Here is a 16,750-nt window from a genome sequence, read left to right as displayed (position 1 = left end):
GTAAGATTTGCCAGGTCGTCTACTAAATTTCGGTCCGGATTCATTGACTTGAGACTTCGCAACAAGATTTTTTTTACAGGGTAGGGTTGTTAGCCCTCCGCCCAACCCCCAACCTGGAGGGCCAGTCCCCTGATATAATTCCCAGGGGCAGGGTGCCCATTTTAGTCGCCTTCTACGACACGCATGATCTACGTTGGGACTAGATTCTTACACCCCGGTCACCACCCAGGGCGCTTTATAAGTCCGGAGAATCCAAAACAAACTGTTCTTTAACTTAAAAATGTTATTCTCAAATAATATATACATAGATTTTCCCTTCACAACTTTAAGATGGCATACCTTACTATAAAACAGGTTTCGATATGAATTTCAATACGTAACTTAAGAAACAGAATAGCGGAATTCTAGTTGAAATTTATCATTCAAAATTAAAAAATACTTATAGAGGAAACATTAAAAATTTATCAATAATCAACACTATTTCAAGTAAATCTGATGATCCTTTACTGTTGTTTTCCGAATTATGTATATTCGAACGACCGTTGTCGAGGTTTAAGACATAGCGCCATAGTGCTTTGCAGGGCTAAAGAGAATAGAAGGGCTAGTTCACTCCGCTCTTAGAGCTGAAGCTACGATTTCCCTCCTCATGACGTCACTGTGTCCACAGATCTCGGAGATCGCAAGCAAAGATATGATAACTTTGCATCTTTCTCTTTGTAAAAATAAATTATACTTTTTCTGGTTATTAGCCTTCAAACTTTACGTAATTAACACATTATTTCCGTTCATAAACGTAGTTAAAAAAAAAACTTTCTTGGTTATTATATTAAAAAAAAACCCATTTTAAACTTATAAAAATGTTTTGCTAGTTGGTGAAAATGACACGATAAATACTTTATTTTAAAAAGTTCAGTTTTAACTTTAACTATTAAGAAAAATGAAGGCATATATCGACACTTTTTTTATCTACATATTCTTTTATAACGATAAGTTAAGTTAAATTTAGAATCCCTGATTTTAAAATATGTCGTTAATGGCAATTTGTTCTTACTTAATCATTAGGAAACATCGACCTTAAACGCTAATTACTGAAACAAAATAATAATTTTGGTTCATAATGACATTAGAAATTTTACAATTGTTTATAGACATTTAAATTTACGATGATATAATTTATAGATATTTAAATTGAAGAGAATATAATTTTTTAAAAAAAATCATAAATATTTAGAATAACTACATTAAAAAATATGTTATGAAATTAGGAGAATTTCAACTATATACTATATATTTTATTTATACTTTTTATTTACATTTTAATTTTCTTTGACTTTATCCATTTTTTAATTCTTTTCACCTGCCTTTCTTTATGAAGTAACGAGGCGGTTTCTATTTAGATAATGAATTTTTATAAAAGTTCTTTACGACAGAATAAATGTATTGCTGTTTTATATTAACTGTGTCATTTCGGAATGCATTCTTTACATAGTTGTTCATTTACTTTAGGGAACACGCGAAAAATTCTACTTTTTCCTTTTGTTTTTGAATCAGAATTTTTGCAAGTTGCAATCGCACAAACTGGCATTTCGATAATAGTTTTAAATTCTTGTAAATTCACTGCAAAAACTGAGGAAAGTCATTATAGAAAATAACAAATGTGTTAGAATATCTCGCAAAAAGAAATGATCCAATATTAGTTAGAGCTAGTAAGGCCAAACGCTCCGTTCTTGAAGTAAAAGTGCGAGCTTTGCGCCAAAGTGACGTCACTAGAGTGACGTCGGAGGATCGGCGCGGAGAGAGATACTTCAAAGGAGTGAACCAGCCCTTGTATTCTCTTTAGCCCTGAGTGCTTTGAGCATTTTCATTGGCTAATTAATAGACGGGAAGAAAATTCTCCCTTTCTCTATACATAAAATAGACTAGTCCCTTTTTTTACTCTTCGGAAACCTGCCCTCAGAATACCAAAGTTTAAAACAGTGGACGATATGACATAACAGCGAAAGTTCTATATTTGTCTAAAGTAAGAACTCCCCGAACCATTCGTCCGGACTCGCGGCAGTGACTATGGTAACGAGGTACAATCAGTACCGCCTATATGCTCACCCTCTTATAAGGTCACCCCGCTTATATGGTCAAAGTCCCGTCTAACTTAATAGGAAACACGTGTTAAAGCTCACCGCTTATATGGTCATCCTATTTTTCGAGTTACCGGTTATATGGTCAGTTTCATTTTTTTTCTTTTGAAAAAAGATACATTTTAAGACATTTCTTTAGACAGGAACCCAAGAAAAATGACCAGAAGGTAAACACATTCCTTCGACCCCCGGAGAGAACTGGAATTTCCCCCTCTATTTCGTCACCCTACCCTCTTTTCTCTTTTGCATTCATTGATGACCGTACCCTCTCCTCATTTGACCACTCGCATTCTTTTCCCCGCCCAAGGGCAAAATGTCTTTTGATCGTTTGAAGTTATCTATTCAAGTAGGGGTATGGGATCATTGTATAGGACAAGTTTTCGTCGGATCTGTGAGAGAAGGGGAATATTTTTCTTCTATTGTGTTAGCCATAGAGGGAAGAGAAGCTACCCTCCCTGAAATTCTTGTTTCCATAGCAGCAGACGGCCTCAGGCTTCGTAGTGGGGGGAGTTCTTACTGTAGACAAACTATATTTCCACTGGTGGTTTGTTTAGAATCCCCGCCCAGGGTCATTTCACTGATTGTGTGCTTTCTCAAGAATAAAGATTTGTGATCTCTCATTAAATCTTCATGTTTATCTCATTTGTATTTAAAATTACTCAGATAAAAATAAAAGTTAAAACTCAAAATTTGAATTTGACAAACGACATTATTTTACAGAATGCAGAATAAAAAAAAAAATAGAGAATTACTTCCCACAATTTTTTACAAGTAGTGTTAAAATTGTGTTAATATTGAGGTAATTTTTATTCTTTTTTTTGTGTATAATTTGCATAATTTATGTCATGGATTGTCAAATGATTTAATATATCAAAATTTTATGGTAATTTTAGCTTGCTTCTGTGTGAAGTGCAAAGAAAAGTACAGTGTGCCAAAAAAGAAACGGACTCTTAACGAACTGAATAACTTTTGAAGTAATGATCGGATCTTCCTGTTCTAGGATTCAGTCTTAATGATGCGAGTGGGTAACCTCAAATATGTTAATTAATTAGTGCAGACGATATTTTAAGTTATGAAATCTGACACAAAAACATACTTTCTCTGAATAAACATACCTTTTTTTCGACGGATTCGGATTTCTGCTCCCCAAAGTATAGGGGGTAACCGCAATCTGGGAAATATTGTCCGAATAGTTTGATCAGGAGAATGCTTCAAAATTTGGACCTGTTCATTTTACTACTTGCGTATTTGTATACTTTACAATTCACAATTTTTTCAACTATTATCAAATAAAATAATAAAAAATAATAAATATTTACTGAAAGTTATTTTTTGCATGGAATTATCTTTGGATAAGCAAACTTCATAATTTTGTGTACATATTTTGCAATTCGTTTAAGAAGTTCTCGAGATATAGCGAAATACGCAAAAAGTGAAATTAACATTAAGTTGTCCAAACTTTAGATCACTTTCCTGACTAAACTATTTAGACTATATTTTTCAGACTGCGACTACCCCCCATATTTTGTACGTTTTTGGGTCTGATTTCGTAACTTAAAATATCGTCTGCACTTATTAATTAGCATGTTTGAAGCCACCCCCTCGAACTATTAAGAATGAGTCCTAGAACATGAAAATCCGATCATTTGACCAAAAGTTATCCTGAGTGGTCCGTTTATTTACTTATTTTCTTTTTTGTACATAAACTAAGCTTGTAGGTTTAAAAAAATGTTATTAATTTCTTCCAAATATTGGGAGTAACCAGCATAGATTCTATTGTTTATGACCATTGGAAATATAAATATTTATATACAATTTGCAATTATTTAAATATTTTTTTTTCATTTTTAAATTGGTTGTTTTTAATGTTCAAATTTTACGTTAAATATTTATTAATACTTTTTTAAAATTTTTTTAAGCTAAGATCAGCTAATAAATTTTTTTCTTCTTCACGAAATTGAATTAAACATCCGAAATTCTATAAGAAAAAGTCTATGAGAACTAGCTTAAGCATAGAACTCATATTTTTAAAAGTTCAGCTACAAAGAAAAAATTTTCAAGTTCAAAGGTTTTATTCAAAATTAAGTTCAATTTTAAAATAAAGTTTTAAGTTTTTTTTGAATAATTAAGCACAAGAAAGATTCCCTTCCTTTGAGAATTTCTTTTTCTTCGACGGGATACGAACCTGATGTTGCATTACACTCAAAAACAAACTACAAAAGTTTTCAAGGTTAGTCTGATGATATTGAAATTCCAAACTTAACACTTTGACTACGGAACTTCGGCATTGTACATATTTTTTTTAGTTACTCAATTTTTAAATTGAACTTTCTAAAGTTCAATATTTCTTTTGAATTAAGTACAGTTTTTAAATTAAATTTTTAATCTTCTTTTATAACTGAATTGCAAAATTTTCCCTTCCTTTGAGGGCTTTTTTTTACTTGATGCTAACTTGTAGTTTCGTTACAAAGGAAAATAAGACACAAAAGCCTCTCATGGTTAATCAAACGATGTAAGATTCTGACCTCTAAACTCGCTTATATCACTGCTGAATATTTTATGTCAGCTCTGGAATCGGCAAGAACAGATATTCGAATGTACTCATCTGTGTAAAAAAACGAAGTTCCTTTTGTCATAAAAGGAAAGAGAGAGCAATTTTGGACAATATTTTTAAAAATAGAAAAGAAAATACTAAGTATAATATTCGACACATAGTATATTTTTCTCTTAAAAAAGATTGTTTTTGTCCACACAGGCTCTATAAGCTACCATGGGCATATATATGTGGGTGATTCCCACGAAATATGACAATTCACTGTCCCTTGTTCCAAGATCTAATACTATAATACTAAAAGAACTTTTTTTTAAAAAAATTAATAAATAGCATTGCTGTTAGCATTTTAAAATGACTTTGCACTAGCATTGCCTGTTTTGTATAGTTAAAAAATTTAATTGAACTTCAAAATTTCATGTTTCTGGCAAGTCACAAACAATGTTATTTTTAGGTTGTTGTAAATTGCACACATACTTATAAGATATTATTTAGCAACATAAGTTACAACAATTTCTCATTAATGTAAATTTTAAGTTCTAAAATGTGACGTTTTATTGCCAAGGGGAAAAAAATCTTTATACGAATGCATTCTGACAGTAAATACTAACTCAAGATATTAGAAAGGCACTTAACATTTGTTCTCTGCATTGTTTCTATAAAATTGTTAACTTTCTGTATTATTGAACTGAACAATTCTGAATTATTGAATTGAACTTTCTGAAGTATTAATTTTTTTAAAGTTATTAATCAGTATATTTAATAATGCTTAGATAAACTTTTTAAATTATTTAATTAATTTAAAAATTATTGTTTTAACTCTTAGTACTCAAACTTGTAGTTTCTTTCTTTCTTTACTTTGATTTGAATCAATAAATTTTTTCAACAAATCTAGTAATAGCGTTTATTCCAATCGTTGACATCCTGTAAAATAATTGTAATAATTGAAAAGATTTTGAATTGTAGGGTATACAAATTTTTACATATTTTTTTCAAACAACGCAATTTTTGATTGCAAAATATGATCGGCAGAATGATATAAGTACAGGATATTGTTATAAGCTTGATTGTGAAAAATTTTAAATATCACGAGTTTCCTCTAACAACAATATTATGCCAGATGATATCGAATACAGTTAGTCTATATTTTGATGGAATGAAATACCAAAAAGTGTTTTGCTTAATATCATAACGTAAAGCCACCGAAAGGTTCAGCAATTAATATAATAAAACTTTCGTGTGTATGTCTGTATACTAGACTAGGGTATACCGTAAGCTCTAAAAATGAATCTAAATGAGTAAAATTGTAAACAAATTGTGAATTTTGTTTTTCAATTATATTTAAAATTCAGAAACATGGAATTTAAATTTTTTCTTTTCAATGCCCACCTGTGTTAACATCCGCCAATTCAGGTATATACAGGGCAATTTTGCTGACCTCACTTTCAGGGGCACCACATTAGGTGGGCCAACGTCGCTCCCACAGTGAAGACAGATAGTACCGAGAAGGAAAGAACATCCATGCCTTGCCCGGGATTCGAACCCAGAACCTTTCTCTGATGCAAGGACAGTTCCCTGCCCCCTACACAAGCCGGTCTGCATATTTCAAATTTAAAAATGTCTTGTAAAAATGTTTTCATTGTCTTAGAGGAAGCCAGTGATTTAAAATAAGCTATAGACGAATTTCAACAAAGACAATTATAGAATTTTCAAGACGATTACAGATTTTTCAAATATTGTAAAGATAACATCAGTAATATTTGCTAGCTTAAATCTTTAATAAAAATGATTGTTTATAGCACGTTTTCTTCGACTTAATTATATTTTATTTGTTATGCCAGTTTATCTGTTTGATCAATGTGATCGTCGTAGCATAAGCAAACTAACTACATCACGAAATTATTATTCCTAAGGTTATCTGAAACCACGTGTTTATTTTGTTTATAGTCATGCTTTTAAAAAGGGTTTCTTATAAAACTAAATAATTTTAAATCAACGGTAATTGAAATAAAAACAAGTTTTGTACTAAAAAACAAAATGAATGGAGAAATGCTAATTAGTTATAATAATAAATAATAAAATTATTTGCTATAATAATACAAGCGGTGATCAAATGAAAAGGTACGAAACGACACGGTGGGTACAAATGTAGACTTTATTCAAAATATACACCATAGGCCTGAGCACAACGATCCCACTGATGAACAAGCCGCAGGATTCCTTGTTCCCAGAATTCCTGTGGCCATGACGAGACCCAGTCCTTCACAGCGTCCTTGAGTACGTCGTCCGAGTTGAAGAGCTTCCCTTTCAGATGTTTCTTCAGTGGACCAAACTCATGGAAATCGCAGAGTGACATGTCCGGACTGTTGGGCGGATGGTTCAACGTCTCCCACTTGAACTTGGCCAGTTCCATGTGTGTGACTCTGGAGACGTGTGGACACGCGTTATCATGGAGCAGAACCACACCATCCGTGTGCAGCCCCGGTCTTTTGTTCTTGATGGACCTGCGTAGGCGTCGGAGTGTCTCACAATACACATAGGAGTTAATGGTTTTTCTGTGCTCGAGTTTCTGTTCCTCATACGGACTGGCGCATCATTTGGACGCCGCTTTTAATAAGAGCCTCTGCTCTCTCCTGCGCATGCGGGCGCTCGCGCATGCTCCGATCCCAGTCAGAGACTCCAAACGCATCCCGAGATGTCTCGCAACGTTCTCCCATGGCGGAATATGCAAATATTTAACTGTTACGTTTTTACGTCGTTTCGTACCTTTTCATTTGATCACTCCTTGTAAGTAATGAATGTTTTATGCGAATTCTTTGAAGAATAAGCATAAAAACACCAATATTATTATTTACGCCAGCGATTTTTGGTAGATTACTAAATGAAGTAAAATAATAAGCTATGTACTAAAAGGAAAAATGAATAGAATAATGTTAGTCAGTTCGTTTAAGAGAGCGTAAAACATCGGCAAACTATTATTGACGCCAATGATGTTTAATTAATTTTGGTAATAAATACAGATTGAAATTAAAAAAAATTAGCTATGAACTAATAAGAAAAATAAATGGAGAATGTCTACTTATTCGTTACCATAAAGAGTAGCCATATTGTTATTGACACCAATTAATCATAATTTTAGTAATGAGCACTACTGGTATCATGATACTTGGCGCAGTTTTAATCGGTACAAAATATTTTAGATGCCGATTACAGCTGCTTCAATACTGTACATTTTTATGATAGATTTATTATATAGAAAGATGAGTAGAGCAGAAAGTAGCTTGACTGTGGTGAATTTTAAGTATCATGAGTTGCTTTGAACAACAGCATTATGCCAGTTAGTTTTTATTTTGATAGGATGAATTAGTAAAAATGCATTTTGCTTAATCTAATAATGTAAAGCAATCGAGAAGGGTAACAAATAATGATGAATGAATAAAAAACATTGGAATCATTGTAATTTAGTTATTTGTGTTGGTATTTGTCTGAAAATTTGGTGCACGATTTTGTAGTGTTGTTCAGTACAGATTAATTGACGCGTTTTTTTCCCTCCACCCCGTACAAAGAACGGGCATTCATCTAGTTGATATATCAAATAAAGATTTATTGGTACAGTTTTGGTATACGATACTCCTGTAACTGCTCTATTTTTCAATGAATTTTTGTTCTACCAGTTTCCCTTCGTTGGACTCATGGTTGACGAATCCAATATGTGCATTAAAAACATCATTTTCCAACTTCCAATGGGAATATCTCCTCTTGGAAGTGTCTTCAATTCTCTTCATTAAATTAAACATTTCTTCTTCAAGAATTAAAAACCGCTTTCCTCTCTTTCAGGGCATAAAATAAAACGTTTCCACTAAGAAATCGAACGACGATCGACAATAATGGATAGATAAAAGAATTATGTACAATATTTGAAGACACGTAATAATGTAAAATGCGTCGTTTGTAACATACAATTGACTTTTCTTAAGCAAGTTCATATAGAGCAGAGGTTCCCAAACTTTTTTTCTCCTGGACCACTTTCAAAGTTTTACTATTTTCGGTAGGCCCCTTGCTGCTACATTTCTACTGTATTCCCAAAACTCCTAAAAAATATCACCCTAAATTGGGGGTGTTAAGAAGAAAAAAAAGTAGCACATTTTCTTGTGTCCTATTTATTAAAATAATACCTGTGGTTATACAAAATTATAAACATTTATTATTACTAACAATTGACAAAAAATCAACAATGAACTCTGAAATGTAAATCAACAATAAAAAATAGTCATACTTTTAATGAGACGGATGTACTTGATGAATTGACAGCAAATTATCAATATTTGGCTTCAGTTTTGTAAGAAGTAATCTCAAATCTCCCCGTTCTGTGATGTTCAATCTGGTCCTTTCTTTTGTTAACATGTTGGTAACGGCGCTAAAACTTCTTTCGAGAAGATATGACGAGGGAAACGCTATCAAATATTTTCTCGCAATTTCCCACAGCCCAGGATATTTTTCAAGGATTTCTGCCTGCAACCAAAATGTTTCATAGCCTTTTTTAAATTTCACCTTCAGTTCCTCGTTGGTGCTGAGCTCAAGTAGCTCCTCTTGTAATACCATATTCGCCTCTTCCGTTTCATCAAATGGGGTTATGATCCATGGTGGTATTTCCATCGTCAGAATATCTTCAAATCTATTTTTGAAGTCATCATGCAGGGTATTTAAATGTTGAGCTTATGTCTGAATATCCTCATCAAGACATTCTATCTGTGACAAGTGCGGAAACTGGGAGATTTCGCGCCGACTAATATTTTGCTTCATTAATTTCAATTTACCAAGAAAAGCCGAAATTACACCCTTTGTTTTTATTAAATTAAGGCTGTCCCCTTATAACTGCAGGTTAACGTCATTGGATTTTATGAACAAATCTGTTAAGTACGCAATGTCCGCTTTATATTTGATCAGATTTTCTTTTAAATCTGGTGCTTTAGTTTTCAGACACTCTATCACTGATTCGAAAAGTGAGTAAAATCTCGATAAGCATGCACCTTTCGACAACCAGCGTACTTCAGTATGTAAGAGCAGTCGTTGGAAATCATCATCATTTTCATCGCACAATAGTGCAAATAAACGGGTATTCAAAGCATTGTTTCTTATTTTATTAACTACGTTAATCACAAATTGAAGCGATAGGTGCAATCTATCACTCAAATTTTTCGCTACAAGGTGTTGTCGGTGGATGACACAGTGAATTGCAATTAGTCCTGGTATTCTTCTTCTAAGATGGCTTATAAACCCACGATATCGCCCGAACATGGCAGGAACTCCATCTTCTGCCACCGAAATAATGTTTGTAAATGGAATAGATTTTCCTGTAAAAAAATCACTCAGGACATTAAATATCGATTCGCCTTTAGTGCCCGACTTCAAAGTTTGTGGGAATAGCAGCTCTTCACGGATTTCTTCGTCCATAACAAATCGAACATATGCCAATAATAATGGCCAGGCAAAGTAGACTCGTCCAATTGAATAGAAAAATGAGTGGTTTGCAGATAATTACACAAGAAGCTTTCTATATCAGAGCTTATTTCATCGATACGTCTTTGTACAGTGTTGTTACTTGAGAGAATTCCTTTGAGTACGTCAAATGGAGGTTTGCGCAGGTTGGGATGGAGGTTGTCACACTTTTATGTTCAAAATCCCGGAAACAAATGAGTAACGTTTTGTTCTTGGCATTCGTATTTATACTAATGTAGATTGTAAGCACAGCGCAAGTAGCATTTCATCCCTTTGCAGGTCTAAACAAGCATCTCGGACGAGCGGGAGCACGGGGGCACTTTGCAAGTTTCGACATGTGGTGTACACTTGTACTATTATCTTTTGTTCTATTCAATTTTTGAGTACCTACCTAGTGAATGATGCTACCTGCCTACGTTGATAGGTAAATCCAAGCCAAAATTTTTGTTCTTTATTATGAAAACCAGAAAATTTTTTGTGGACCCCCACTTACAACCTGTGAACCCCTGTTTTCTTTTCACGTCTACGTGGACCCCCGTGTGGTCTCCCATGGACCCCTGGGGGTCCACCTGAACCACTTTGGGAACCTATGATGTAGAGATTGATATCAATCACTACAAGAGCAAACTAGTTCTTATTTCATTTTTCAGTTCATATCAAATCATATCAAGGATATTCATATCAAATTTATTCAATTATTTGGGTTCATAATTTATCAAATTATTTGGATCCTAAAAATACTAAAGTGTACTAACAGAATAACTTTAATGAGACGTGTTTTAAAAATAATTCTTTTTTTCACCTTGTATCTTTAAATTATTGAAAAAGCATAATAATAATTCGACCATTGCTGTGTCCCACAGTGGACTCAACGTAAGACACTGTTACCAGTAATCAGTGGCTGTGGTCAGTGAGCGGATGGGTGACCACTTTCTTCAGCTAATGAAGGGACCGAGGGTGCACTGTATCGGTCCTTTGTAAAACTGTTCTTCCGTCAAGTGATCAACTTCTTATTTAGTTAAAATTTAACTTAATTTAAGAATTAAATTAAAGTTAATGTTACTTAAATTTAGACTTACATAAAATTGTGTAAACGTAAATGTATTTTTCTATTATTAAACAAAAAAAAGCAACAAAAAAAAAGGAATTGTTTAAAAAAAATTGCTTCGAAAAGAAAACCAATTACTTAAATAAATTTCCAGTTTTTCAAAACCAAGGAACTTTTTCGTTAATAAAATGCGCGCTGTTCGGACTACTAAGCGAAGGCAGCCATATATTCTGCAGAGGACCAAAATTGTGATAGCGTGTCTTCAGATCATCCTCATGAATGTTTCCTAAACCATCGCCAATTAGCTTTACTACGAGTAAAGTACTATTAGCTATAGCAAATAGTCGAACCCCGCTATAGTGAACCTGGGATATATTGAACACTCGGATGTAGTGAACTTTTTTAGCGGTCCCGTCCGTATTCCTATTTAAATAATGTTATTTTTAACGCTTATAGTGAACAGCTTAGAACTTGGAAACTCGGTTATAGTGGACTCAAATTTCATTTCTTTAAATATCTTTTTCAGTCCTCCATCTTTAAACTTGTAGGTGTTGGGACTGAAAATGAATGCATTCCTATAAAATGTGTCATATTACTCTCCTTTATGCTTATCACTTTTAACTATACTGTAATAAATGTCAAACAGATCATTTATCTTATACTCCTCCCTCCCTGCCAAGCCTCGCTTTATCTCTTTTCCCCAAGCTTGCTCTACAACTAGTTAACTTGGCCACCTGCTGAATTTTTGGAATTTTCTTATCTGCTCAAACCATATTCTTTACAAATCACCCCTTAACAATCAAGAAGGGCAACAATTTAACTCATTCTACAGCTGCTCTCTTCATATTCTTACATTATCTATTTCAGACAAGATTTTTATTTCAAAAGCAGTGAAAATGGCAAATTCTCTAAAAAGAAAAGCGTTTTCGATAGAGGACAAAGTTAAAATTGTAAAGCGTATTGATGATGGAACCAATCAATTGACACTGTGTAAGGAATTTTCCTTGTCAAAATCTACAGTTTCAAACATTTGGAAAAATCGAAGTGCAATTCTTGCGGCATACGACTAAAACATGGTTTCATCGAAAAAACTGCGTGGAGCTGAAAGAGAAAACGTAGAAGATGCTTTGTTAAGATGGTTCGAAATCTTGTTCAAAATGTAAAAATCCTGCATTCTTTGCACATTGTAGATAAGAAAATTGATGAAATCAATTTAAAATCAAATTGTGTTCAATCAAAAATCACAAATTTTTTTCATAAAAAGTGAAAATAAAACTAATATTTAGCGACGTAATTACTTTTTCCATCAATTTTTGCTTTATTATCTGTTAATTAGTTACAGTGAAACCTCGATTTTACGTCCCCCGAATTTACGTTTTTCCCGCATTTTACGTTTTTTTCATCAGGACCCAGTTTTTCTGTATACCTCCAATGTTAATTTTACCCGGATTGTAAGTTTTTAATTTACGGAATTTCCCGCATTTTACGTTTTTTGTAGAAAGAAAAAAAAATAAAAAAATGTTTTAATAAGCAATATTTTTTCTATGTTTGCTTTTTTAAAGCTCATCCACGTTGTTGAAAGTAAATCTATGAAAGTAGAAACGCATTCCAGACTACTGTTTTCTAGAACTTTAGTCCTCTCTCCCCCTTCCTTTGTTGAACACCTGCTGCCTGTCTCGGACAAGGCAGCGGGCGAAGAAACAAAGTACAGAAACAACACATTTCATTGGTGCAGGAATGAGACAGATAGGAGAAGAGACACTCCAGTTACCAATCAGATGTAGTGACTTATTTTCTTCCTTGGAAAGCAAAGGGCATTTTTACGTTTCTACAGCTTTTCAGACTCTGTTGTTGTTTAGCACAAGGTGGTCGCATTTCAAAACCTTTCGTACGAAAATGGTGAGCAAAAAATGCAAAAACTTTTCTGTTGCTGAGAAAGCCGAAATTGTTAAGCAGTTTAATGAATTTCATGGAACAAAAGTAGCATTCGCTCAATTGCAAGGAATTCCCGTAACAACCCTGCAATCCATACTACAGAAAAAAGAATGCATTGATAAAAACTTTGAAAAAGTCGGTGAAAAAAATGCCAAGAAACGGAGAACAATAAAAAATCCCCGTACGACAAGATGGAAGGGATTTTAGTAAAATGGTTTAAAGAGGCCCGTGACGCTAATGTACCTGTAAATGGCACCATATTAAGAGAAAAAGCTCTAGAAATCGCCGATATACTTGGTTTAAAAGACTTTACAGCTTCCAATGGCTGGATTGATCGGATGAAAAAAAGACATAATCTTGTGTATAGATCGCTCTCCGGAGAATCATCAAGCGTGGATGAAGCTACAATAAAAGAATGTAAGAAAAATTTACCAAATTTGACCAAAGGATACAAGCCAAAGGACGTATTCAATGCGGACGAGACCGGACTTTTCTTTAACCTTCTGAAGGATAAAAGTTACGTTTCTAAGGGAGATTCCTGCCACGGAGGGAAGATGTCAAAATTGCGTCTTACGGTTTTACTATGCTGTAATTCTGATGGAAGTGAGAAAGTGACTCCACTCGTTGTTGGAAAATCACGCAAACCACGATGCTTTAAAAACATGAGAAGTTTCCCAACAAATTATGAAGCAAACAAAAAAGCGTGGATAACAAAAGCCCTTTTCGAAGACTTTTTGCAGAAACTGAATAAAAAGATGAAATTTCAGAACCGCAAAATAATTTTGTTCATCGATCACATCGATCACACAGTGCACATCCGGATTTGCAGCTATCTAATGTGCGTGTTGAGTTTTTTCCTGCAAACTGTACAAGCAAATTACAGCCTTGTGATCTCGGCATTATTCGATCATTTAAGGTTTTTTACAGAAAGCAACTTGTCCGGAAAGCTGTAGCTAAACTAGAGAGCGGAAACCTAAATGACGCCTGCAAACTAAAGTTAACTGTTCTGGAGGCTATGCATTTTATTTCTGCTGCTTGGAGAAGCGTTACACAAAAGTGCATTTCCCACTGTTTTGAAGAAAGCGAAATCGTAGCTTCTAATGAACCGTTAGCAGATGCAGGATAAGAAAGACTAGACTCGGAGAATGACAATGAAACAGTTAGCTATGACTTCGACGAGTACATCCGAGAAAACTTAGCAACATGCGAAGCTGAGAAAACCACTGCTCCATCCGTGGATGATGTTATGGACTTTTCATCCGCCGATGAAGATGAACAAGAAGAAACAGAAGCACAGCCCGTTCCTTCTTTCAACACAGCATTGAGAAGTTTGCTAATAGTGAAAGACTATTTTCTATCATACAAAGACCAGGAAAAAAATTTGCAAAAGATTTCAGTCCTGGAAGATGAGGCATTTACTTTGAACTCAATGTCTAAAAAACAATCTACTATTACGCACTATTTTGCACCTAAATTACATGATTCTTAACAAAAATTGTAAAAGTGATCTTGAACTGGTATGTTTTTTTCTTTAAATACTAATATTCTTTTCGTAAAATATAGATTTTAATAGTATCTTTTGAAAGAGTCATCTTTACTACCTTTAGTTTGTTTTATTTTCCCATTATTATTATATGATTTTTTGCTATCTAAGTATTTCCCGTATTTTACGTTTTCCCGGATTTTACGTTTTTTTTACCCAGTCCCCTGAGAAACGTAAAATCGGGGTTTCACTGTAATAATTTTTTAAATAACTTATGCAAAATTGCAAAGTCAATTTTCAATCATTCAACTGTCTTATGCAAAAGATATACTTCAAAAAATTTGGATATAGTGAACCATCGGTTATAGTGGACACATTACAGAGTCCGCATACAGTTCACTATAGCGGGGTTCGACTGTAGTACTTTACTACGTCGCTCTAGTGCGACTTAGTAAAGTACTATTACTATTACAACAGCCAGTAATGTTTATTAAATTCTTTTTACTTTATGAATACAAAATTCTTTTTCATTTCCTCCCACTTGATAATATAACAGGTTAAAAGATATTAAGTAATAATTTTATGAAATGTAATCAATAGAGATGTACTGGGTACCCCTGTAATTACCCGACCAGAGTTTCATTATTCGGATTCCGTCAATTTTACCCGGTATTCAGTGCAGGTTAATTCAGGTTCGTCGTTTTCTTTCACATATAGTACTTTAAAACTGTTTACAGTAACTTTAAAACTATTCATAAAAATAATTGATGATTCGGAAACCCAATCAGTGTCTATAACAGGTGAGAAATGTATTCAGTGTGCATGATTTTATTTTATTTTATAACCGTCTTTGGACGGCCGACCTAATTTTAAGGTTTTATGACTACTAATGTTCAACTCCGTAGCTTTGTAATTCTGAACCCAATCCAGAAGACAAGGGAACTCCTGGGTCAAGTAGTGGGAGAAATTCGCCTTCGTGGAGAACTTTTTGATGGAACTAACCAGCATTTGCGTTAAATGGAGAGGAAGACCTCCCACGGATAGCCTGACGACAAGAGGACTCTAAACCATGATCCGTCTACCACTGAAGATATTCTATGTCAGCACGGTGGTCTGTGCTAGTCGGATGCGGAATTCGTATTGACCAGCCATAGCTAGGATTCAAACCCGACTCACCTCATTGGAACACTCTATCCCCTAGAGCCATCACGGCTTACTATGCATGATTTTATAACGGCCATTGAACAGTCGACCTAATGTTTGGGTTTGCGACTACTAATGTTCAACTCCGTGACCTTGTAATTTTGAACACAATCCAGAAGACAAGGGAATTCCTGGATCAAATATTAGGAGAAAGTTGTCATCGTGGAGGACTTTTTGATGGAACTAATTCGCATTACACCCACGGTTAGCCTAACGGCAAGGGGACTCCAACTCATGATCCGTCTACCACTGAGGATATTTTACGTCAGCACTAAGGTCGGTGCAAGCCAGATGCGGAATTCGTATCGACCTGCCATCGCTGGAATTCGAACCCAGTTCACCTCATTTAAAGGCAAGCGTTCCATCCTCTGAGCCCTCACAACTCACTATGCATGATTTTATTTATAACCGTCGTTAAACAGCCGATCCAATTTTTTTAGGTTTACGACTACTAATGTAGCCTCGAAATTTTGAACCCAATTCATAAGGGAACTCCTGGATCAAGTATTGAGAGAAATTTGCCTTCGTGGAGGGCTTTTTGATGGAACTAACCCGAATTTGCTTTGCATGGAGAGGAAAACCACGAAAACCTTACACGGTTAGCCTGACGGCAAAGGGACTCTAACCCATGATCCGTCTACCGCAGAGGATAATTTACGTCATCACTGCGGTCGGCGCAAGCCGCATGCGGAATTCGTATCGATCAGGCATCGTTGGGATTCGAACCCGGTTCACTGCATTGGAAGGCGAACGCTCCATTCCCTGAGCCACCACGGACCACTATGCATGATTATTGGCAGCAGTGATCAAGGCAAGGTTCAAGAAGACCGGGTTCTGTGCGGCCACACAGTATTACTCAGGGGAAGATCGCAGCGTATGGCTGTGGCGCACCGTAC

General features: G+C 34.6%; 1 protein-coding gene across 1 annotated transcript; it reads right to left on the bottom strand.

Annotated features, from left to right (window-relative positions):
- Positions 1–8,964: 8,964 nt before the first annotated feature.
- On the bottom strand, positions 8,965–9,342 carry LOC147800962 (SCAN domain-containing protein 3-like). The gene has a single exon (XM_087155698.1). It carries the CDS (start codon positions 9,340–9,342, stop codon positions 8,965–8,967), a length of 378 nt encoding a protein of 125 aa, XP_087011824.1.
- Positions 9,343–16,750: the final 7,408 nt, after the last annotated feature.

The sequence above is a fragment of the Parasteatoda tepidariorum genome, chromosome 12, assembly GCF_982258835.1.
Source record: "Parasteatoda tepidariorum strain Cologne lab strain chromosome 12, Ptep-v5.0, whole genome shotgun sequence".
NCBI lineage: Eukaryota > Metazoa > Arthropoda > Arachnida > Araneae > Theridiidae > Parasteatoda > Parasteatoda tepidariorum.
The sequence above is the reverse complement of the archived record's forward strand: the minus strand, read 5'-3'. Positions and strand labels throughout refer to the sequence as shown.